This window comes from Rhinolophus sinicus, linkage group LG02, assembly GCF_036562045.2.
Source record: "Rhinolophus sinicus isolate RSC01 linkage group LG02, ASM3656204v1, whole genome shotgun sequence".
Classification (NCBI taxonomy): domain Eukaryota; kingdom Metazoa; phylum Chordata; class Mammalia; order Chiroptera; family Rhinolophidae; genus Rhinolophus; species Rhinolophus sinicus.
This window is the reverse complement of record NC_133752.1, coordinates 77,639,291-77,664,039: the sequence shown is the minus strand read 5'-3', so window position 1 is coordinate 77,664,039 and position 24,749 is coordinate 77,639,291. Positions and strand designations below refer to the sequence as shown.

General features: G+C 37.0%; 1 protein-coding gene across 6 annotated transcripts in view; it reads left to right on the top strand.

Moving 5' to 3' along the window:
* Positions 1-3,024: 3,024 nt before the first annotated feature.
* Positions 3,025-24,749, top strand: part of GABRA2 (gamma-aminobutyric acid type A receptor subunit alpha2) — a 134,124-nt gene continuing 112,399 nt past the window's right edge. For 2 of the 6 annotated variants that reach the window (XM_074324634.1, XM_074324633.1), the window contains exons 1-3: positions 3,025-3,159; positions 4,147-4,224; positions 6,732-6,847. In XM_074324634.1, the coding sequence (XP_074180735.1) occupies positions 6,812-6,847 (36 nt within the window). In that variant the 5' untranslated portion in view covers positions 3,025-3,159; positions 4,147-4,224; positions 6,732-6,811. Of the gene's footprint in view, positions 3,160-3,659; positions 3,681-4,146; positions 4,225-6,731; positions 6,848-24,749 lie in introns of those variants that run through there. The other 4 variants (XM_019741048.2, XM_019741047.2, XM_074324632.1 and 1 more) reach the window with 3 other exon arrangements.

The following is a 24,749-nucleotide window of genomic DNA, read 5'->3' as shown; positions in this document are numbered from 1 at the left end:
CAAAATATCTGTCCAAAAAACATGAACAGTTTTGTAATGAATTTTGAAACTGTACAGTATTGTGAGATATCAAGAAAGAAAAATCAGACAAAACCAATATCTTCCCAATTCTCCATCTTTCTTTCATTTTCTGTCCTCATGTGGAAATCTCCTTAGGGACTCGGGTGTTGGGGATGAGGAATGTATAAGAATTGACCCCAATCCAATTTATGGGAGAATAATTCAAACAATTTCAAACAGAAGGTTTTGCACTGCCCTAGCCTGGGCAGGAATGGATTTCCCTGCAACCAATTAGTTGTGAATTCTGCAGGATTGGTTGCCTTAGGACATGCTCCAAAAAAAAGTGGGTAGGAAGAGCTTAGTCATGACTGACACAGCCTAGCTCTCAAACCACAGGCAGTTTACAGCACTCCATCACAGAGAGGGGAAAAGAAAATCACGCTGGATTGGTCCGATGTCTGAGAAGCTGGACAGTCCTAGATGAGACGTGGCTGAACAGGTACCACAGTAAAATATCAGTATAGATATAGCAATAAGTAGAGGTCCACTGCCCTCAAACAGCTTTTCTGATTTCCATTTCCTTGAATGTGTTTTGAAGTTTAAATCACAACCATCCAACAGCAATAAAAGTACAGACTATTTTGTGGGGAAAGACTAAAAATCATGGTTTTATTATGATTTTTTTATGAGTCTCTTTCAAATAAGTGCATATCCAAATCTACAGACTATTCTAGCATCTGGGTTAATAAAAAAAGGCAAATGGTGAAAATCATCCAAAATAGCTTAAACTTTGTGAAGTTATTTATATATAGGTCATATGGCAATGACATTACAAATTTAATAAGGGTGCCAATTTAATAAGGCTAATTTTTTTAGTACAAATAATTCTAATAGATACAAATTTTGACATAAAGCAATTAAACTAAAACCCACAAATTGGCATTAGAATCCACTGAAAAACTGTAGTGGTAAGTATGAGAATAATCCATGAAAATAATTACAAGAATTGTGACATTCTTGAAAGAGAAATTTTGTTGTGGCACAGCAATTAAAGTTGGGAAGAAACCATATGTTGTTCAGCTTCCATTATCAAAATATAAACAGTTAGGTAGTAATATAAATGGCAAAGTGATAGAGATCTTAATAAAGATTGACTCATAGAAATTGAAAATAGGAAAATACAGTAGCAAGTGAAGTGTACACATCAAGTACAAGATATGTAGATCCCCTAGTTGCAAGGTTTTAAATGGCATGCTTTTTATCTTTGTGAATTTCAATTAGACGCTGCAATGGGCGAGTCAGGAAAGGAATATTAATGATGGAGGAGAAAGCCGGGTGGTGTTCCATTCTTCACAGAGCCTGCTAAATAGGAGAGCAAATGCTTGCTTAGGTTGTAGCATATTAAATGCTCCTTCAGAAAGCGGTAACTAACAGGTTAAAAAGAACAGCTTGAAATATTTATAATGTAAAAATTTTACTCTCTTCACGTAATCTTTAAAGCAAAGCTAAAATTTATGTAGATTAGCACAGTGTCTGTTATGAAAACGGCACCATCCAGGAAAAACATCTGAATTTTTGGTTCATAACTAACAAAACTGAAGTGTTCTGGCATATATTGACTCCAAATGTAATATGACAGAAACAATTCAGTATACTTATCTCTTCCCCACCCCCCTTAAAGCATCTAACGTTTATAACGACTTCTTGAAGAGATAAATAGCCACTCTGCTTTGTCTTAGTAGGACGTGCATAACATTCTGCCCCTTTTTTTGTTCAAGTTGCACGTTTGGATATTATCGCCTCAGATATAATAGAAGAGAAATGAGACAGCTCAAACACATAATGCTGAAAGTGTACGATGGGACTGGGACTAACAACAGGTCCCTTTGCCACGGGAGAGGGGGAGCCTAATGGGGGAAATCCTCACAGTCTGCTCCATTTCCCACCCGGGGGAAAATCACAGAGGTGATAGAAACACTGCCGGTCCAATTTTGCTCAGGGGAAATGCAAACTTTTCTAGAGCTGTTGAGTTTGATCACCAGGTGGGGAGAACGCCTGTGAAAAGAGATTCGGGAAAAGAATTGCTGAGAGAGAGCGGGAGGTGTCCCAAGGTGTGTAATCTGCAAATGAACTTGACTGACCAGCTCCAGGGAAGTCTCCAACCCCAGAGCTTTGAGGAGAGAAATTGGTCCTGATGGCAGGCATGTGAAGGAATGATTGATATGTTACAGAGAGAGCTCAGGAAATCCAAGAAACTTCCTGCTGTCTGATTCCACGAACATGCGTTGAACTTGGTCCTGCGTGGATGCGCTGATGACTAAGTAAAGGCGTGATTAGTCCCCTCGCTCTCCAGCGGGAGCGGTACCTCTTTACCTCTCCTCCGTAGCCACGTAGCTCCAGAGCCGGGGATGTTGGAAGGCGGGCGGCAGGGCGCGGCCCGATGGACCTAGGGCGGTACAGACACATTGTATCACCGACTCCGCATCCACACCCACCAGCAGCCCCCCCCAGGAACCTTGGGCCTCCGGGTAGCCCCGGCGGGCGGCCGCGCGGAGCAGTCCCAGGCGTCGCGTGGGCTCCGCTCCTCCTGCGCGGCGTGGATGCCCCGAGCTGCGCTCCGGGCGCACCCAGGGCCGTGCGGCTGCAGGTGCCGGGCGGGCGGTTTCCCCAGATCCGGGCGGGATTGGGGGGTCCCTGTGAACCCCGGAACCTCGTTAGCCCTCCTCCCGGGCCTGGCTCCTCCTCCTCCAGGCGTGGGGCTCGTGCCCGCCACTGCCTGCGCGCACCGCGCCTCCGCTCGCTTCCCCCACCCCGCCGGCTCCTGCTAACGCTGCCCCCGCCTCTCGGTCCTCCTCCTCCGCCCATCCCCGCCACTACCGACGCCTTCGCCAGCTTCTACTCCGCGCGCCACCGCCACTGCTCCTCGCGCTTCTCTCCGGCATCCACCAGCCCTTTGCTCGCCGCTCGCCCGGCTGCTGCAGTCTCTCTCTCTCTCTCTCTCTCTCTCTCCCCCCTCCTTCCCTCCCTCCCTCTCCCTCCGTCCTTCCCTTCCTCTCTCTTCCTCTCTCTCTCTCTCTCTCTCTCTCTCTCTCTAAGTTTCGTATCTCCTCAAGATCAGGGCAAAGGAAGGAAAACACCCAGTTCCGCTTGCTGTTTCAGGTAAGGTCTCACACGTTGATCCCAATAGGGACCCTTTCCATTTGCCTTTGCCTCGGGTGCATGCCTCATCTCCCCCCACCGCACTCTCCCATGCTCCCTGGAAACCGAGGATGTGCAGGTCGCCCCCTCCTCGCCAACTCATGTACAAAATAATTTCGATACTCATCACCAGAAGCATATTTGCAAGTACAATAAGCTCCGAGACGCCCGCCCGGCAGCACGTTAGCCCGGCTCTTTTATAGTCTTCAACTTTGCACACCGTGCCCGGCGCTGCCTGCCTGCGGGTGCTGCTGGATCCGGGGGCCTCGCGCTCCAGCGCGGTTTGTGGTCCTCGGCTCCGGAACAGCTGGCAAACGCGTCGTCGTTTCGCAGCAGTTAATCTGAACCCGGCTGCCTCCAAGACGTGGTCTTGGGCAACTGTGGTTGGGCAGGGAGGGAGATTATTTTATTTTAGAGAGAATGAAGACATGAAAACGTGAGGACTGTGGCTTACCGTCATGAAAAGGATCATTATCGAAAAAGTGGGCTGGCTGCCCCCCTTACTCTTCTCGTTGGGATTGCGGGGGTGGTCTTTGCTGAGGGGGTTGTGGCATGAAGTACCCATTTCTCCTCCCCTTTCTCACTCTCCAACCCATTCTCCTCTCTAGCTCATATGTCAGATCAGGGTCCCATGTGTTGTTATTACGTGTGTGTGAGCACAAAACAGTGTTTGCTGACGATGGATCTGGGGAAAGTTACTGGCAGAGCAAAGTCTGATTACTTGACCATCTATTTGGCTGTCAAAAAAGAAAAAAAAAAAAAGGAAAGGAAAGGAAATAAAAGAAAATCTCTCACCCAATTATCACGCCCTACACTCACTCCATTGGAATAATCTCCGTAGCTTTAACTCCAATTCCCAACTGAAATGACAGTCTTTTGGGCTATTTGGATGGTGGGACTGAGTTTAATTTTCAGTGTATTTTGTTTTCCTTCCATGGCTTTCCAAAGAGTGGCAATGAGGACGAAATTGAACATGTACAATATGCAGTTGCTACTTCTTGTTTTCTTGATGTGGGACCCAGCCAGGTGAGATATTTATTGTATTTCACTCTTTTAATTCAGGGTAAAGGTGTGTTTCATGAATGGCATCGATGCAGTGGTGGCTTTTGAGAAGTTGGGCTATTTTGAAGAATTATTTCTAATCAAAAAAGATTGTATCAGGAAACTGAACTATGAAGTGGCAGAGGTGGTAAAAAAGTTTATTGCTTCTTGTTTTTAGCTATAAATACAAAAGCGAACAGAACCATTTTCTTTAAAAAAATCACTGAAGAAAACAATAATCCTTTGAATGGCATATTCTTGCAAGAAATTGAAGTGATTAAGTTATAAGAACTTATAATAACACCAAAATTCAGTAAAGAAGCCAACAGTTTTCCTTTAAGTCAAACAAAAAAGGACAAACTAAAATGATTTGAGTGTTAACTTAATTTTTTCTTTTTCTTTTTATTGGTTTTGCTCTTTTAGTCAACAGAGAAAACCCAAATGATATGTGAGCCTTAAACCTCTAGGTGGAGGTAGTATACAACTTCACAATCACAAACAATAAAATAAAAGCTTTGTTTATTAATCAACTTCTCATAGTATTGATTTAGAGATCTTTTAGTCCTAAAATGGTTACTGTCATAAAGAGTACTTACTTTAAACATGTAATTAATTTTGTTTTGACTATGTTCTGTACAAAATGTGAAATTAATTTTTATAGCTTTTAATAAGTTCATAGTTTTAGTCTTTTCTGAGTTTTGTCATCAGTGGGTATCTTTTTATTTATTGCCTTTAAGATACGTTTTCAAAATACAATCGGACTTAAAATACAAGATTCATAAGAATGTTCACGTAACCATTAATTTTTAGAAAACAATAAATATTTATTATACCTTTATTTCCCTTTTATTTTTTTTTCATTTTCCTGCCCCAGTAATTGTCAAAGTATGAAAATATTTTCTGGAATTGAGAAGAAATCTCTTTGTATAGACATAGTTTAGTTGGAAAAAAATCTCGTTTAATACCTTAATATTGGCCTCAGAAAGAAAATGTGACATGTGATTAAAAACACTTTTGACTGAAAATCTCTGTGTGCAACTTTATGATTACCTTGGTGATTGGTTTTGAAATTAGCTTAATTTAGAAACTTTTGAGGCTAGAGGATATAAACTAATTTGCTTACATAATTTTTAAATGTTTATATTCATATCAGTGTTTTAATATTTTCTCTGCTCTCAAGAGAATATTTATTTTAAATTGGTTACAGATTTTGGATGTATTATGATTATTTTTAGCTACTAGCTGTATAATCATTTAAATGCAAATAGACTCTTTCAATGACATTTTACACAATCCATCTTGATCAATTCATCTTGATCAGAATGGAGATTATGTAGAATCTTTCATTTTAAAGGAGTGAACAAACCACAGTCACTTAGTAATAATTGAAAATCCTCAGTGCTTAACCATGTTTTTCTCTATAGCTGTCTATTCTATATTTGACCAGCAATGCTCATGCCAGTATTTTATCATTAAATTTTTTTTTTTTGGCCAGTGATTTAAATCTATGAATCATTTGGGGGGTGGGGGGTGGGGGGGAAGGCAGTGGCAGTGAAACCGGACATTCTGTTTTATATATCCAGTTGCTTTTGCACCAAATTGCTGGATGTCACAAAATCAGGTCTCTGGTTTTCTGATGGAGAAATAATGGAGAAAATCCATGTTCCTAACCCTCTTCTGATGATATTTTAAGGCCGTTTGTTCTTTCCACAAATTTATCACACACACACATACAAAAGTAGCTGGGCATCTGTACCTTTAGATGACCCCTGTCGCTCATCTCAGAGGCCAATCATGAGGGGTTTCCTCCATGGTTCTCTGCAGTTGTGTATGGCTGCTGATTCTTTCAGATCTCACCTCCACCTCCTGGCTACAGTGGAGCCTGGAACACAGCCAGCGGAGTTCCCCTGATGTCTGTATTGTACTTGGCCATTGGGTGGAGGTATACCCAAAGTAAGAAAATCAGCTTGGTTTTTTAAAAAAAAAACAAAAACAAAACAAAACGTAAAGAGAAAAAGAAAGATATTTATGAGGACGATAGACAAATTTTGTGCCTCCAAGGAGTTAATTGTTTTTCCCAGTTAATGTTCAAATCTCTGAAGAATTATTTTAGGAGACCCTTTGGTTATTATACCTTTCTAAATGCCGAATAATATTACTAATAGTGTCTCAATGTGATAATCTACAATCATAATATACTCTAGGGAATAGATTTTAGAAAAAAAATGAATAGTCCACACACAATGCTGAATGGTAGGTAGCTGAAATAATTTTGACATGATATTTTCTAATAATATAGTATTTAGTATCCATTTTCCACAGCATGTTTACCTGCCCAGTAGACACACTGGTATTTATAGAGTGAAAAACAGGAGGAAAATTGGTAGCACTAATAGTTTAGGGAGCCTTAAAATTCAAATCAAGGAACAGCATGTTGGCACTTGCAAAACACAGATATGTATATATATCAGCTTGTAAAATTATCTGTTTAGGTTGGTGCTGGCTAACATCCAAGAAGATGAGGCTAAAAATAACATTACCATCTTCACAAGAATTCTAGACAGACTTCTGGATGGTTACGATAATCGTCTTAGACCAGGACTGGGAGGTAAAAATAGTTTTACTTTTTTCAAAAAAACTCTTACAAAATAATGCCCTTAAAAGTTAAGGTTAATATTCACATTTTAATACATTTTATGTATAAATGCATTGCCATGTACTAAAAACCATAGATAATAGAAAGTAAGGTGTATGAAATAAACATTATCTGTGATTCCTTTTATACAGACATAATGTGTTTAACATAACTCTTATAGAATGCCTAAAGTCATATAAAATCCCATACCTTCTGCATGAATATTTTTAAAGTTAATTCTTTTATACTGGCTAAGTTTTTCAAACTTAGAGTCTATTAAAGGGTAACATTATTGGGCAGAAATGCTTGTGTAGTATCTTTGGTTTCCTTCATCACATTTTACAGATACCTGTTTTCACATCTATACAAATATGCAGAAGTTAGGAACATAAATAAAAGAGTATCTGGGTTGTATTTCAACACATATTCTATTTAGGATCCTGTGATAACTTCTTGCACATTCACATGACATTGTTAAAATGCAGCAGATGTTTGGCATTCTTGAAACTTTCAAAGACATTGTAGAGATATACGTTAGCTATGGGTCTAAATTTGTTGGGCTGTGGCACAGTTTGATTTCAAATTAAAAGCTTCATTTTCAACTCAGAAAAACAAATCATTTTTTATCCATACAGGTAAAGGAAATTAGGAGTGGCTGACATGTTAAATTTTAATTATCCTTCAGCATAGCTGGGTGATAGTAAGGAGATTAGGTGAACGTAGGGTAGGTGTGCAATTCTTAAAAGGATTCTGAGTCAAAATACTGTTGCTCATCACTTCTGACGTGATATATATATATATATATATATATATATATATATATATATATATATATATCTGCATGTGCACATTTATCACATGTATGTTATGCTTATTAGCATATTCGGTTTTACAATTCATTCAAAATTTAAAGAAATTAGTTGAACACTTGATACTAATCAAAGATTTATATAGTTAACCTGGTTATTACCAGGTTGGCAATTTAGCAACATTAAATTGCTTGAAAAGGTATTTATTGACTAAATGCCTGGAAGTTTATGTAAATACTTTCTTTGAAAAATGTAGGTGGTTATGAATTCTACATATATATATTTGGCAATTGTATGGTTAGCATTGTCCAGGAGTCAGAAAAAGTCAGAAAAGACCCAACTTATTTTTCAATAATATGCCATTTAATTTAATTGCTATTAGTTTTTTTACTTACATCCTGAATAGTACCTTGCATTTTAAGAGAGAAGTGCTGGAATGGAATAATGTTCAGTAATATGACACATTGTATCTCTCAGAGAAAATTCAGTTGTTTAATCTACACTAATTTTCTAAAAGGAAAAGTAAGAGGAGGAGAATATTCCCTTAGTAATTTATGTGTCTAATTTGCATGAATAAAAGGAATTACTGTCCATGTGAGTATATATGGCAATGAGCTATTGCCAAACTCATATAATAGAATATGCCTCAAGAAGACTTTCAAAATTCATGATGGTGGTTTGAGGTAGATTGCACTGAGGCAGATATTTTTCCTAAACCATCAATATTATTATTATTTTTAAATAAATGATAGGCTGTTAAACATGTAAATTACTTGAGCTAGACTTTGAATTTTGTCTCTGAGGTTTTAGGTGAAATAATTATGCTGCGGGTGTTTGGTAGGATAGTGGAAACTACCTGTTACAGAATTTGGGTTTTGCCATTTATTACTTCATATTTCTTTTGTAATCTCTTGCATTCTTCGTTCCATTATCAGGACTCAATTATAGATCCCCTATTATTTGGGTTAATGCAATAGACCAAGTGGATCTCGCTTAGTGTCTTCTGGCCCCAATCTTTCTCTGATATTGTGCATATGATGATATCTCACAGTCTGATGAGTCTTCTTTTATTCTTACAGTGCTTTCCACATGTCACTCTCTCTTCTTGATCCGATTCCTTCCGTGGCTCCCCATTGCCTTCCACAGATGGGGGTGAGGCGTCATGGAAAGAATATAGAATGGAGGCAGATAGATCTAGATTGGAATTTCTGCTCCACCCACACACAAACCTGTGCCCTGGCCAGATAATTTCTATTTCTCTTCATTTAGAATGGTCATGGCCTATCTCCAAGATTACCTTATAGGGTCGTTCCGAGGATTACATAAAAAGTGTACACAAAGCACCTGCCACATACCAGCAGTTCAACAAAGATCTATTTCTTCCCTCCTCCCTTAGATTTCTAATTTGCCAGTCAATGTTTTCTAAATCTACTTCTCTGGCTTCATTTTTAGTTTGCCCTCTCATCTGTCCTGCACTTCAAACACATCTGTTCATTTTCCTTTGATAATCCACTCATGTCTGCTCCCTTGGCCCTTGGTCATATTATCCCCTCTCATTGGAATTAATTTTCCTCATCTCTCACGATCTGAACACTACCTTTCCTATAATGACCACCTCAATGCTGGTCCTCTTTAGTAAAGACATTTTTAACTGAATTGAAACACCTAGATTCCATTTTCTTTCTGTTGAATTTTTTTAGTGGTTGTTGGCTCTATATTTCATTTGGTATTTATTATGTGCTATCTTGGATTATTTATTACCTTTTTATGTGTCTCCTGTTACTTTAACAAGATTGCAAGCTCATTGAGCAAGATACTTTCTATCCTAAATCCCCTGTGCTTTCAGCAACTAAATATTGATTTGCATATTATGGCCATAAAATATTTATTGATTGCTTGATTAACTTTTCTATGACCAGTTAATCATCTGTAAAATGGGGCTACTCATATCTGGCTGAATGTTTAGTTAGGAAGGTCAAAATGACATATTGAGCGTCATGCTGCAGAAAGGTAGTGTGGCTTAGTGGTGAGAACCTAACTTTCGACTGTGAAGATTTAGCTAAAATCTTGGCTCTGGTACTGAGCAGTCCTGTGAGCTTTCGATACTTAACTTCCTGGTTCTACATTTGTCATGCATAAAATGGGATTACTAATAGTACTTTTTTAGAATTTTTAATGAATATTAAATAAAACAACATATGCAAAGAATGTAGCAGTGACTGGCATAGAGTAGAGAGTTAATAAATAATAAGTAAAAGACTTTCAAAAAACTTCTAAATGTACTCTTGAAAATTTAAATTATTATTATGGTCACTTCTGCATCCAAAATTCTTAGCCTGAATGTTGATATGTTATTCTCAATAGAAAGTTCAGGGAGATTACTTCTGTCATTATATCCCAAAAATTAGTAAGAGAAAAATGGGTTCGATTCAGTTTTAATATATCAAACTGAACATATCTACTGATAGATAGTCTGGATAATTAATCTCAATTATTATTTTCTTCCTTTTGTGACTATAAGTTAAATGAATACATCAGAAAAAACAATCAGTTTTGGACCATGAGTTAGAAAAATTGTTGTTTTCACCTGGCTCTACCACTTATTAGACCACTTACTTGTCTCTACCCTAGACAAGATATTAGACGTTCTGAGCTTTGGTATTTTCTTTGGGAAAATGGGAATAATAATATTTTATTCTGAGAGGAGTAGGGTAAATTAGAGTTCATATACAGAGGGTGCCAATGCATACAGGTTTCAAGAAATGAAAACTGTATTAAAATTGTAATACTCAATATGTACTGATAACAAAAGATGAATACAAGTCACGTTTGACTTGTGCAGTTACAAGAGGTGCTCAAAGTGGTTACCATCCATGTCCAGACACTTCTGATTATGGCAAACTACTGCTTGAGCATGGTTGACCAAAGTGTCCACTTGTATACAGTTTTTTGGCACTCCTGGTATATGACAAAAGTTATGCAATATATTGAGTGATACAATTTTAAGATGTTTAATGGTTAACAGTAGATCATCTTTAAAATTTAAATCAGATCATGCTAATCAACTGTTCAAAACCCTGCAATTGTCTCTACTTCATTCAGAATAAAACCCAGATTTCCTCTGGTAGCCTCCAAGGTCACGCATGATCTATCTCCCTGTTCTTTTTTTGACCTTACCTTACACAACTCTGTTTCTTGCTAATGCTGCTGCAGTCACATAGGCTTCCTTTCTGTTCTTTGAATGCGCTAGAAGACTCCATGGAGCTTTTTCCCTGGCTGTCCCCCTTCCTTGGATATCCACTGACCTCACCTTCTCAATGAGGCCTACCCTGACCAACCAATAAATACTAGATTATTTACTTCTTTATTACCATTATGTCAAATGCTTAGTTTTGTCTCTTGCTAGAACATAAGCTCACTGAGGTCAGGGATTTTTGCCACTTTTATTGCTTGGTTCCCAAGCATCTAGGACAGTAATTAGTAAGTCCTCACTTAAATATTTCTCAAATGCATTTTAGTTTAATTTAATTTGATTTTAGTATGCTACCAGGAAAAGAATCAACTATAGAATGTACCTTATCCTTAAAATCAATCGAGCAATTATCATTTCATTACCACACTGGACTTTCAGTATGAATATCAATATATTTTAGGCTGAGTTCTTGGTGAATTGGAACAATTATTATACCAATTACTTGAACTCCTGACTGATTTTAGCTGTAATTCTGCCATGAACTAATTGTGTGATTGGGAGTCATTCATTTATCCCATATGTGACTTAATTTACTCATCTGTGAAATGGGACACATCCTACTTATTCTGTTTGGATCTCACAAGGATATTTTGTGGCTCAAGTAAGTTAAAATTCTTAAGAAAACATAATGTGACATACAATCGGTAAATACTTATTAGTATTATTAGGAATAGTAGAGGAGGGTTCTTCAAGGAGAACATCATAAGAGGTAGTATCCTTTCCAAACATGACAAGAAAATATTGGTAGGGGTATAAAACTGAAAGCAACAAATGGACAAGACCAATAAACAGAAACTTGTAGATACAGATAACAGTTTAGTGGTTACCAGAGGATAAGAAAGGGGGAGTAGAAGAAGGTAAAGTGGGTCAAATATATGTTGATGGAAGGAGATTTGACTTTGGATGGTAAACACACAATACAATACACAGGTGACAGAGAATTGTACACTTGAAACCTATATAATTTTATGTACCAATGTTACCTCAATAAATTTAATAAAAAATTAAAAATAAATAAATAGTTCAAATAAATAGCTTAAATTAAACAAAAGAAAGAAAAAGAAAGAAAGAAAAAATAATATTGGTAGTCCTGTGCATTTGGTAGGCTTGTTTCCTTGTGAGCCTAGAAACCTAGATGGATTTGTCTTGATATCTTATCTACCAAGTCTATACATTCAGATTAGCTAGAACTAATAACTGAATCGTTGTTTCCTTTTGTCTTCATTTCAGTCATTGGAGCTAACAGGGTACCACCCATGAATTTTTGCATTCCATAAGAGGCTTTCACATTGTTAACTGAATGAAAGGGGCAACATTTGCTTTTTTACACCAGTTTTATGGGGTCATTGGAAAAATGAATGTTTAGGCAGGCCCCGTATATTTAGGACAGCTAACATCCACAATGCTCAACAGTGACAACTATTAGAAACGACAAGTCTTGGTATCTAAATTACAGACTCAATCTGGAAAATCTAGATTAAGTACCATGTTTAACTGTATTTGAAAACCTGTTTTGAGGAGGTTGTCGAGATAGAATTTTTTTCCCCCAGTGCTCTTGTTTTATACTCTGAAACCTTGAAGATTCTTTCCGCTTAAAGCCATGAAAAATATAATATCTGATTGTATTACAGACTTAGGGTCTGAGGGTCAGCTTCCAACTTCACTCTTGGACATTTATGCTCAGGCTGTAGAGGTTTGTATGATAACGTGTTTCTGTGAATTTTCCTACTCTCAAATTTATAAAAAATAAAATATAGGCTATTCAGTGGGTAGAGATTAATACAGAACAATGTGATCTCTTCCAGAACCTAACAGGAAGTGTCACCTCATCATAGCATCTTATTACTCTAAAAAGTAGTGGTTAAGATCAATGCCTCTGGATACCAACAACTTTGGATTTGAATTTTGTTGCCACCATATATTAACTACAAAACTTTTAGCAGGTTACTCAACCTCTTGCTTTGGTTTCTTTATTTGTAAAATGGGAGTAAAATTATGTGACTTACTGGTTTTCTGGGGATTTAATTTTTTAAAAAATCTACATCCTTTGGGCAGAGTACTCCGACATGCAAAATAGGAGCTCAATGCATAGTGATATTATTGTTGTGATTGTTGGTCCTTCTACACTACTTCTATGTATGCAATGGAGGGCATCACCCATGCTTCACCTAATTTATAACAGCTGTGACTTCTAAAAATTGATAACTGTGTAGTACATATCACCCAGATTCAAAAAAAGGAGATGTTTGTGTCTTTCTTGTGACATTAGTTTTATTTGTAGACACACCTTTGTATATGTACAGAATCTTTAAAAACAAAGCTTATCACAAAAGAAATATGACATATTTATTGCTCTTTATAATTATCATCACGACATACAACAATTTGGCATCATTAATTAATGATAATGAATTTGCCTGTAATGACAATAAGCGAAGTTATATTTACAGAATAAAAAACTCAATATATGACATCAGTGATGATTTTAGAGACATACAACTGTAAGCTTGGCCACCACTCTAACCTGGGATGTGCCAAGTACTTGAATGACAAAAACTTTGGGTTTTGCAGCTATAGAGACTATGCTTTGACAGCGTAATATGAGGTGAGGGGTGGTGGAGACAGGACGAAGAGAACACATTGCTAATGATCTGAAATCTCTATATAGAATTAGAAGGGGAAGAAGAGTAAATGTGGGTTGCAAGATGAGTAGAAAGGAAGAGATTAAGCTCTCAAGAAATTCTAGTCTCAGAGGGAGGGAATATAATAAATTTCAGGTATTGGGGCCTCCATTTCTTTGAAATGCTGTGATATTTGGCATTCTCCTTATTCTGCAGTTCTGATTGGGATTGATGTTCTCAAAAAGTCTTGAGGCACCTGAGAATGTAGTCTCTCTTCCCTTTGACTCAGCTTTTTGAGGTCCCCTAACGTGTCCATTGTAGGATAACCTTCAGAATAAGCGTTGGGCATAGGAGATTTCAGAAACTTTATCACTCTCTACCACCACATCTTCTCCTCCCCACTTGAGTTTACCTAAAGGCCACAGGAAGCACTGCCTTTGATTATTTCATGAATGAGAAAATGGAAATTAGTTGGGGTGATTTCATGTAAGGGTGTAAATAGCATTTGGTAAATGTCAAAATGATCAATATCAAGTCATTTGCCATTTCCTATTGATTTAAAATTATTTCGTGGGTGGGGTGGTGGGGCATAGCAAGAGAAAGTTACTGGTTGCCTGAAGTGGGATGCTCCTGGGGAGGTTGGAAACTATGAGCAGGACTTTCGAAGTCAGCACCTTCAATCTTGTCTGGGGCCTGCCCTGCTCCTCTCCCTCTGGCATGGAAATAATATGGGCTTCATCACAGTGCATGCTAGCTTAAAAGAAACATGGTAATGTTATGTACAGATTTTTGGATTCTTTTTCATGTTCAAGGCAAGACTAAGAAACATCTTCATGTTTCTGCACACCTCACTAACGCTGTATGTTGCTTGCCCATTCCTGTCATTAGATTAGTTGGTGGAACTTTCTTCCAGCATCTCTGAAGCAGAATTCAAGGTGACATCATGGAAATGCATGACCCAGAGAATACTACCTATATTTTAATAAACTAACATTAAGGCTTTGTTTTTGCCTTAAACATTTTTTGGTTAATAGCAGCTGTTCTGTCAACCATTGCTGCAAAAAAAGTATTGCCTTCTGTCAAAATTTTGAGGAGTTACTAGTTTTGCTCTTTCAGGCACAAACATGCCTCACTCACTGTATTGTTTTGCCTGTAGCATTTAAGCTCAGGTGCTACCAAGGTTTTTCTTTTCTCTCTCCCCTAAACGCACAGTGGATAAATTGGACTACAGGCATGACTGATCCATTTGTGTCAGTATTAGCTTTTGATGGCCACAACTCAGTCATGTTGGGGAAATCTATGTTGGTAGTGGATATGGATAAGTGAACAGAGTTGGCCAGTCGGCAATTCATTACTTTTCAATGTGTTAACATGGAAAGAGTCAAATGAAATTATTCTAGTATTCTGTTCCTTAGCGCATGTGTATTGAAGCTTCTGATGTGCCAGACACTGCAGAATATAAAGATGTAAACACGTAGTGTTAGTTTCCAGGGGAGGAAGTCCCTTGGAGTGCAGATAAGATAGGTACAGTATGATTGATAAATGTAACTTGAAGCAGTACAACTGTCCCATTATAAGAACATAATATTGAAGCTTAGAGAAGTAAACTCATTTTTACTTGTACTATATAACGAGTTAACCAAGTTCTGTATCTATAAGCATACTTCTTTCATTCAACTGCTTCTTACCAAGGGCTGAGGATTTGCTTGGTCCTATTTTAAATGCTGGGAATACTCTGATGAACAAGAACCAGCCTTTGCAGAAATTCATATCAACCATATTCTGGCTCTTTCTGCCGTTTGAGTATCTTACACATTGGTTTCTTCTTTCCCTCCTTAATTAAGAATGCTGTGTAATCACCTTATATTATCTTTATTGAACTGTAAGTCTTCTCTCAGAAAGGGAAGAGTATTTTCTGGTATATTTGCTGCCAGGAGTATGATATCTAGACGTATGGTATCTACAGAAGAGTATAACATGAGAGAGCAGGTATCTCTGAGTCTGTTACAGGGGTGTTGAGAATGTTTATGTTGTGTGGCATTCTCAGAGGCAGTAAGGTAAGTATTAATTCCAGTTAAAACTTCTGGATGCTTCTCAGTTCTCTTTTTAAGGAAAACTTATTTTATGCCTTGTCTTAATTTGTTTTGAGCTACGTATGAGTTCCATAATAACTAGACGTGTCCTGTGAAATAAAAAAAGAAATTGCATGAGGTGTAATGTAATGAGTATTTAGTTTATTTCTTTTGAATTTTTAATGTTGCTGACAAAACACAGAATTCTGAAAACTCGTTTTTATCTTGACATACCCTCATCCCTTGAGGTGTAGATTTTATAATTTAAGAGTAAGAGATGAAAATAATAAAATTAATATTTAAATCTGAAAAGATTTCATATAGAAGCTGATCAAATTAGACAAATCAGTTTATCATAAGATATAGATCTCTTAGAATTCTCCATTTATTTATTTATTTATTTAGGCATATTGAGTAACTTACATTAGGGAGTAATTTTCATATATTTCTAAGTTTGTATTATAGTTTTTGATAAATTAAAAAAAAACTAACATGTAGTGAAGTATGAGTCTGTCTCCATCTGCATTTTATATGAGTCGAGTGATTTGAATTTTTATCATTTTTACATTTTTTCTTGTTTTTTCCATATTTAAAACATACTAAAAACAAAAAAAAATGGTTTTCCATAAAACTCAAAAATATAGTTCTCTGTTATAAGACCATCATTTTTATAACCATCTTTTTTAACATTAGGATGTTAGTTTCTTTTTTACGGTATTAATGCAAAATGTAGCACACAGATTGTTTATGTGTGGTGCCGTTCTTTTTGTATTGAAGTATTTCAGTATTCTTGAAGGATATGTTCAGTTAGGGTATTACTAATTTGATTCAAAGCACAAAGAAAGTAAGGATTTTCTTCTTCTGATATAGTACCTACAGGGAAAAAAATGTCAAAAGTAAGATACTGCTATATTCTACTAGTTGTGCAGATGGTTAGTGAATCCTAATAGATTTTAAGTATATTTGAATGTTATATAATGAGTGGTACAATTGGATTTTTTTTCTATGAGCAGAGGAGTAGAGTTACAAGATTAAGGAAGATTGAAGAAAGGATAAGAACTATAAATGTTTCCCAAACCCATTATTTAGATTGTATTTTGTAAGGGTACTGACAGTATTTTAGCAAATATCGGAGAAGCATTTGACTTCCGTTAAGAAGGTAAAAGGATCAGGTGCTTTTACAATGGTGTGTAATGAAAGCTTTTGAGGGCAGAAGAGATCTCCAGACCTGAATTGGAGAAGTGGTTTAGAGAACGAAGACATGTCATGGGAGACATTTAGAAAGATGCAGTTTACTCCTCGTTCCTCATGAGAAGATTTTAGATTTGAAGCAAAAGATGCTGAAGCACTGATCAGATATTTGGGTTGAGGACTCCAAATTTTTCTATTATATAAATTTTTTTTTAGAAATCTTTACAATGGAATTAAGCAAATCAGTCATAATCAGAGAACGAGGGTAAATGGAACATATTCATTTTTTTTTTTTTTTAACCACGATTACATAGAGACGCTCCAGTGTCTCAAGAAAGAAAATAGTGTTCTAAAATGCCAGCCAGGTTTGCAAGAAAGATTAAAATTTGGATACCAAGAGAGAAGAAGTCTTAATTAAAAGAAAATAGAATTACAAGGTTGGTGTTCAGATCTGGTAGATGGAAATATGGGAGGGTAGATTTAATTAGTTATCTAGGGCATGTGAGAAGATAATCATTGAATCACACACAAAAAAAGTGAGGCTGATGATTCTGCTTTGTAGACTAGCAAAAGAATCATCCAACACATATTAAAGGAAAAGAAGCTTTAGAATTTTAAGAGTAGGTGGTAGGTGGGGTGGACATAGGTGGTGAAATGTTATAAAGGAATAATGGTGAATGTAGGAACCATTTTAAAGGATGTTGTCATTAGAGCATTACTAAGAGAACAATAGAGTTCCTTGATATCTAACAATCAAAATTGAGTATCCTTTTATCATTTTGAGTAGCTCTGTAGTAATCATTACAGAGTTACAAGATCAAAAATAACTAACAGGAAAACCATAAATAGAATCATATTGCTAACAGTGTGTATATTAAAGTATATCACCATTGGAAAGAGATGAAATATCAAAAATAGACTTGTTACTCTTAAATGTAAGTCAGAATAACAATGTCTGAATTCTTAAAGGATGACACCAGGCAGATGAAGCAGTGAGGAGAAGATTGTTGTAGCAGAATTCATTTCAACTTGCCTTCTTTCAAGCTTCTCAGATGATGTGAAGGGTTCTTGAAGGTGGTGTTGGCTGCCACCAAACTGACAGTATGACTCATAGCTTCAGCAGGGAGGGTCATTTAGGCTTTGCATTATTATCTGTGAAATAGTGGGATAATGAAAAGTTCCATGGGACCCAGTTGCTAAAGCAAGATGGAGATATTAGGTGGGTGCAAAAGTAATTGCGGTTTAAAAGGTTAAAAATAATTGCAAAAACCGCAATTACTTTTGCACCCACCTAATATTTACATTTCAGTGCGGTTCTACTTATTACGCTCATGTTGCCTGCCTTCGTCACTCTCCTTTAGCTGCTGTCACACCCAGTCTAGTCTTTGTCATTTTTGGTGACAGCTTCTAATACAGGCACCTCACACTCAGATATTGGACTACCTGCAGTGGCACGGGGCAGCTGCACTTTCTGCCACTGTTGCTGCTGTCTCGGAACAGCTGGAAGGTTAAGTAAAATCTATCAGCAGATAAAGGAAGTGGGCAGGTACGTGTTTAAGTGAGTGGATATGAAAGTTAGGCAGGAAGCACATGTCTCTTCATCAGCTCCCTTCCCTTTAGGAAACCGTTTTGTGACTTATCATTTCCATAATTTCCCTCACCACTCAGAGAGGGTGGTGTGACACTTTACTGTCTGAAGACATTAGAAGACAATATAATTCCAAGTGGCTTTTTATGAAAGTGCAAATTTAATGCCATTCGTGAACAATGGAAACCTTGCTCCCTAATATTGTAAGAAAATAATAAAATGTAGGTGAGGTGAAATAAAAATATCATTGTAGCCTTTATCAGTTAGGGACGTGTTTGTCTGAAAGTAACAGGAGAAAAATCAGTCTATAAGGATTAAAGTGGGAATCAATTTTCATCCCAAAAAGAAGTGAAGAAGTAGGTGCTCCTTGTACTGCCTGTGTTCTTAAATGATGACATCAAGACCCCAGACTTTATTTTTCCACTTCCTCTTTCTTAGCATTCACTTCTGGCTGCTGCGGCTCCAGCTATCATCTTCATGATTAAGCCTGGAATAAAGGAAGGGATGACACCACCTCCTTCAGTTCCTTTCATCAGAAAAATAATCCATCCCAGCACTTGCAGCTGATTTCCACCTTTATCTCATAGCTATTTCTGCTAGGAGAACATCTGAGAAAATGAGTGTCTTACTTGGGGTTGGGCACATTTCTACCTTAAATAAAATTGGGCATTTCTTATAACGAAGATGTGTTGGATATTTAGTAGGCCACTGTCCATGCCAACCACATCTACTAATGCTAATAGAAAAGGTACTCAATCTCTCTGTGCCTCAATTTCCTGCTTTGTAAAATGAAAAATGTCAGTTCCAGTGATGAGTTGATATATCTAAAGTACTTAAAACTTGAATTTGAATATGAATCACCTAGGTGGTGATTGTTAAAATGCATGTTTTGATTTAGTTTGTCTCTGTGAAGCTTAAGAGTCTGCTAGTGCTGTGTCCTTGGGCTGTATGCACTTTGAGAAGCAAGGAAGTACTCAGTTCAGGCCACCACGTTGTGCAAGCCCAGGGGGCATTATAAAGAATATACAGCAATGAAGAGAAGCGGCCCTTTAAATGGTCACTAAACGTTCTTCTGCTTATTACTATTATGATTACTGTCTTGGTTTTCTTTTAACAATTAGGAATTCACATTTCTCTTTCTAAAGCATGGCAGTGATACAGCTTATTTTTATCAGAGTATAATCATAGACAAATTTATTCCTTATATGCTTTTACAAAATTGTTAGTTAAATATTAGATTGACCATTAATTTCTGTGAATATACTGTATAATGTTAAATACAATTTCTCTATCCAGGTATCAGTATACTTTAATTCCACCACACTCTATATGTATGAATATATTTATATATATTGAAAATATTAAAACTAACCTGTGATAATGCCATGGTGGTATTTGAACTGCCTCTTAACAATGTGTGAGACATTCCAGTTAACTAGTTGTAGGGAAAAAATACTGACATGAAGGGTATGAACTAAATTGGTATAAATCATTGACTATAAAAATATATTTAATTCTGAATATAGATAGTATGGTGGTAAATAAAATTTTACCGCATGTGTAATCTTGAGGGTGGAAAAATAACAGAGTGCTCTCTTCAAATCATTTTATGTTTCATTTAAGCTGCTTCAAAATTTTCTTTTGGGGAAGATAAAAAGTGTGATTTTCCTTTAAAAATATTATATATGGTTTGTAGTAAAGTTATTTATAGAGACCAGATTATAAACCTAGAGGACCCTAAATTCTTAAAGAACTGATTGTTTTTCATTTTAAAGACACTAAGATAGTTGGGGGGGGGGTGCTTTGCTTTGATCAGAAGAGGCTGTGATGGCAAAGCAATATACAAAAACATAAAAAGGACTAGTTTATACACACACACACACACACACACACACACACACACATACTTTTTATAAAGTCTCTATGGCCTTGGAGAAGCAATTATTATCTCTGTGCCTCAGTTTCCAAAGCATGAAGACCAGGGGACCATAGCAATGACCCACAATGTCCCTTCCATATACAATTTCTCCCGTCTTTTGACAGCTTGTTTCAAGGCAAACAGAGTAGAAAGTAAGGTTCTTGAAACAGAAGCATGACCAATTTTTTGTTTTTTTCCTCATTGTAGAGAAATTGAGAGAGAGAGTATGGGCCTGAATATAAGCTAACAGAATAAGGCTGCTAAGCTTCTGAAGTCTGTTTAGTTAAGAAGAGTACAAAGGCTGTTTGGTCTTCCAACTTCTAGCAATTAGGGATCTATACAAAACTAGGTATTTCCATTGCATGGAAATTCCCATTAACAACTCTCCTAAAGCTCAGTAAAATTTGACTAGGAAGTGATTTGTACAAGTGCAGCAGTGGTAAATGTGCCAAATTATATTTACCAATATCAATGTGTGACAGAAATTGGCAACATTTCTTCAAAGCTCACCCTCTTTCTCCTCTCTGCTCTGATGTCAAAGCAGTAAATTGACCTCCTCTTGAAACTCACTCCGGTTTTCCTGGTTCTTTGCCCCTCTACCCTTCTTCATGTTTCATTCTTGGTTTCTCTTTATCTTCTCCTTCTTGTATGTGCTCCCTGAGGGTCTGTAGTTTTAACTATTATTACTTTCACTTTAAGGATTTTCCTAGAACAATCTCATTTAATCCCATAGCTTCAAATATGAACCTATATGTAAATGATCTCTAGTCTTTATGCTGTTTTCTGATATACATTTGCTCCTTTTTGCCCAGAAGACCTCACTTCCATGCCCACCCATTACTTTTAGGATCAGGTCCAGAGCACTTTAGGGGGTGTATGCAGGCTGTGGCCTCAGTTTCCTTTTCTGACCTCATCTTTCACTACATATTGCTCTCTTGCACAAAGTGGAATGAATTCACTGACGTTGTTTCACTTTTTATTTTTTAATGTGTTTGGCTTTCTCTAGCCTGTGGGCCTTTATGCAGGCTGTTGCTTCTATTGGAAACACATTTTTCTTTCTTCTGGTTCTAGTTTAGATGTCACTACTTTCTAGCAGCCTTATATGACTAACACACACGCATCTCTATTGAACAAATTACCCATTACTATATTTGGCATAAAATTAATGTACTGTTTAGTGACTCTGTGTTCTACCTACTGGAATCCAAATTCTCTAAAGGTAAAGATTGATGACTCTTTGTTGTTCTAGCCCAGTACTGTCTGTAATGCTTCTAGCAGGTAGATAGTAATCAAAATGTTTGTTGAATAGATGAATAGACTAATGATGAACTGTGTTCCTTTCATACATGAAATTTCTCAAACTTCTAGAAACTAAATTCGTAATTTTGCCATCTAAAATAATTTTTCATCCTGTGTTTTCCTTGCATGGTTAATGGTATCCCTATTTGTCAATGTGCAAGAGCTGAAAAATCCATGTGAGAATAATTTTTCAAATTCTCTTTACTCTTTTCCAGTCTCCTGACTCTAATTGTGCTGTCCTCTAATGCACAGATATCTACCTGATTGATCAGCTTGCTTTTGTTTTTAGGTAAATAAGTAACTTAAAAATTTAGAAATCAAGGTATTCCCAATAAAAATGTGGGTTTCTATCTTTTGTTCTGTAATGGCAGGTCTGGTGACCCCAGGCTGAATTCCTGATGACAGAAATTGGAATTGAAATTGAATTGATGACAGAATTGGAAACTAAGCAACAATTTCCCTACTAGATGAGGTGTGCCCTCTACATTTAGCCAGAAATCTCATTTAGTCCACATCACTCAGTCAAGTTGCCTGCCTGGCCAGTAAATACTGTGTTCTCCCTAAAAAAGCTTTTTGCATATGTAAACCTAGCTCTGTCCTATTTTCTGTATGACCAGATTTTTATTTTTTAATTAGATTAGATTTTTTTTTCTCTCAGCATTCTTCAATGGCTTTCCTTTTTCCCCACTTTCCAGAACATAATCTTCAGTCCATGTAATAGCATTCAGAAACCAGAATAAGAAGACCCAAACTCTTCTGCTTCTCTTGGGCAGGAGAAAGGAAAGGGTTGACATAATGGCAACTGAAGAACTGGAGCATGTGCATTCCTTGTGTGAAGGGGGCTAAGTTTTATCTGACTATTGTCATGTAAGTGTTTGAGATTAGAGCTGCCAGGTAGTCTAATTATTTTTCAAAGTTGTTGCAAATAGTGACTCTTATGGGGAGTTTCTTGATTTTTAAAGACCAAACAATTCTAATTCAAATAAAAAACAAAATCATGTGCATCCCAAACAAAACACACTCATGAATTATTAGTTTGAAGCCTCTGGCCCTAAGCCGAGATTTCTCGTGAAGGCTATGATGTAATCAATTGGAGAACTTGTTAAATGCAAATTAAAAAAATCCCAAAGATTCAGTCAGTTTGGGTTTGGGCCCAGAAATCTGCATTTCATCAAATGTTCTTCATCTTGCTTCAGGTTGTTCAAACATTGGATTAAATCATCTGTCTTCAAGTTTTTGGATAAAAGTGATGGTGTCTTCCTCCATTCTCTTATATTACCTTACTTGCATCCTTTTAGTTAAATATGAAAAGTAAAATATATAGTAATATCGATCTATCACCAGATGAATGTGATTAGCATTTTCCTCATAAACCTCAAAAAGGGGCTTTTTTTGCACCACTGTTTTGAGCTGGCTCTCACTTTTATAGGGTCAGAGACTTACCTTTCTTTACTTCTTTACTAAGTGTATTAATCTGAATCAACTGGCTTATGCTGCAGTAACAGTTCTCTGCTTACAACAATCAAGTTTTATTTTTCTGTCATTAATCTTGCTCATGACCCAGCACTGTCCACTGAGGTTGGATATACAGGGAGTGGGCTCTCCTACACATCACCCTCCCTTAGGGTCTCTGGTTGATGGACATCCACTGTGCAAAGCATTGTGGCAAAAGACATGGCCAGGAGCATATTGTCACTGAAGATTCTCCCCAGATATGACCTAATATCATTCCTGCTCACATTCCACTGCTCAGTGGAAGCCACACAGACGTGCTTAACTTCAAAAGGCCGGGAGGTAAACTCTTACCGTTTATTCAGAAGTAGAAGAATTTGAGTAAGCTTAATGACTACTTAGTAAGAAGAACCTATTTCTCGGGGTATAACTCATCTTCAATAGTGACAGATAACACACACTGCTTGGTGACGCAGGTCAAATCTTGTTTCAAAATATATGATTCATCAACAGTGTTTTGTGTGTAACATGCATGGCATGTTCATGAAGTTAATTGTTAGGCTGTTTTGACACAAATGATTCGAGATACCTTTGAAGCCTGCTTTCCGATTCCCCAGGAATAAACAGCTTTGCTGTTTGCGCTGGGAAGCCGTAGTCCGGATTGCAGATATTTAGGAGGAGATAGTCTTTGCAGTGTTAGCCTGAAATCTCAAACCTCTGTGACAGTAATTGCCGGGAAGAGTGAAATTCAATGGATGAGCAGCAGAGGCCATGCCATCTGGGTTGCTACTACGTCCTCAGTGCCTGGCACAATACCTAGAATTCACTGTCAATTGATTACATATGCGGATCCAACAATCATATACCTAAAATTACATAGACACTTTTGTACTTTGCCGAGCTACTTATTTGGGGTGGTCAGATGCCGTTTAGGCATTTGGAAATCAGTATCAGTATTATCTTTAAATGTTAGTGATTTGGACTTCTGGCATTCCTTACAATGAGTCATCCTTCTCAGAAGCAATGTTGATGGATATATGGGTTCAGTAGCTGTGCTGAACTTAAATTCAGTAGCACATAAAATTAGAACCATCAGGATGAGTTTGGGTTTAATATAGTGAAATGGACTCATTCAGTGGCCCTTGCTCTTACCAGATTGGGGACCATGTGAGCAAGGATTGGGAACCAAAGGATCTGTGGGCTCTGTCGCCTGTAGGGCGTACTGCACTGCAGTCTCACATGGAAATGACAGCACTGGAAGAGCCACTAGTTGTACATGATAGAAACAGGCACAAAAACTACAAAAAATCTAGTTCAAAGGTCTGAGCAACATAAGTCAAAAGTGTTTATGTTGAGATTATGAAGGACTATTATTAGTTTAATGTGGACTATTTAAAATTTTTAATTGTCTTACAAAAGCTATCTAATTAAACATTATAAATTAATGCTAATTATAATAAATTAATAATAATATCTAACATGTTTTGAGTGTCAGGTAATATGCTAGGCGCTTTACCTGTGATTTAATACTCATTAGTAGTCCCATGAGGTAGGTATTTCTCACTTAACTAGTAAGAAAATGAAAGCCAGAGACCAATTAGTTGCACTTTGTCACAAAATCATTTTGTGGTAGAGTGGGCATTCCAACTGATGCATCTTTCTCCAAAGTCCT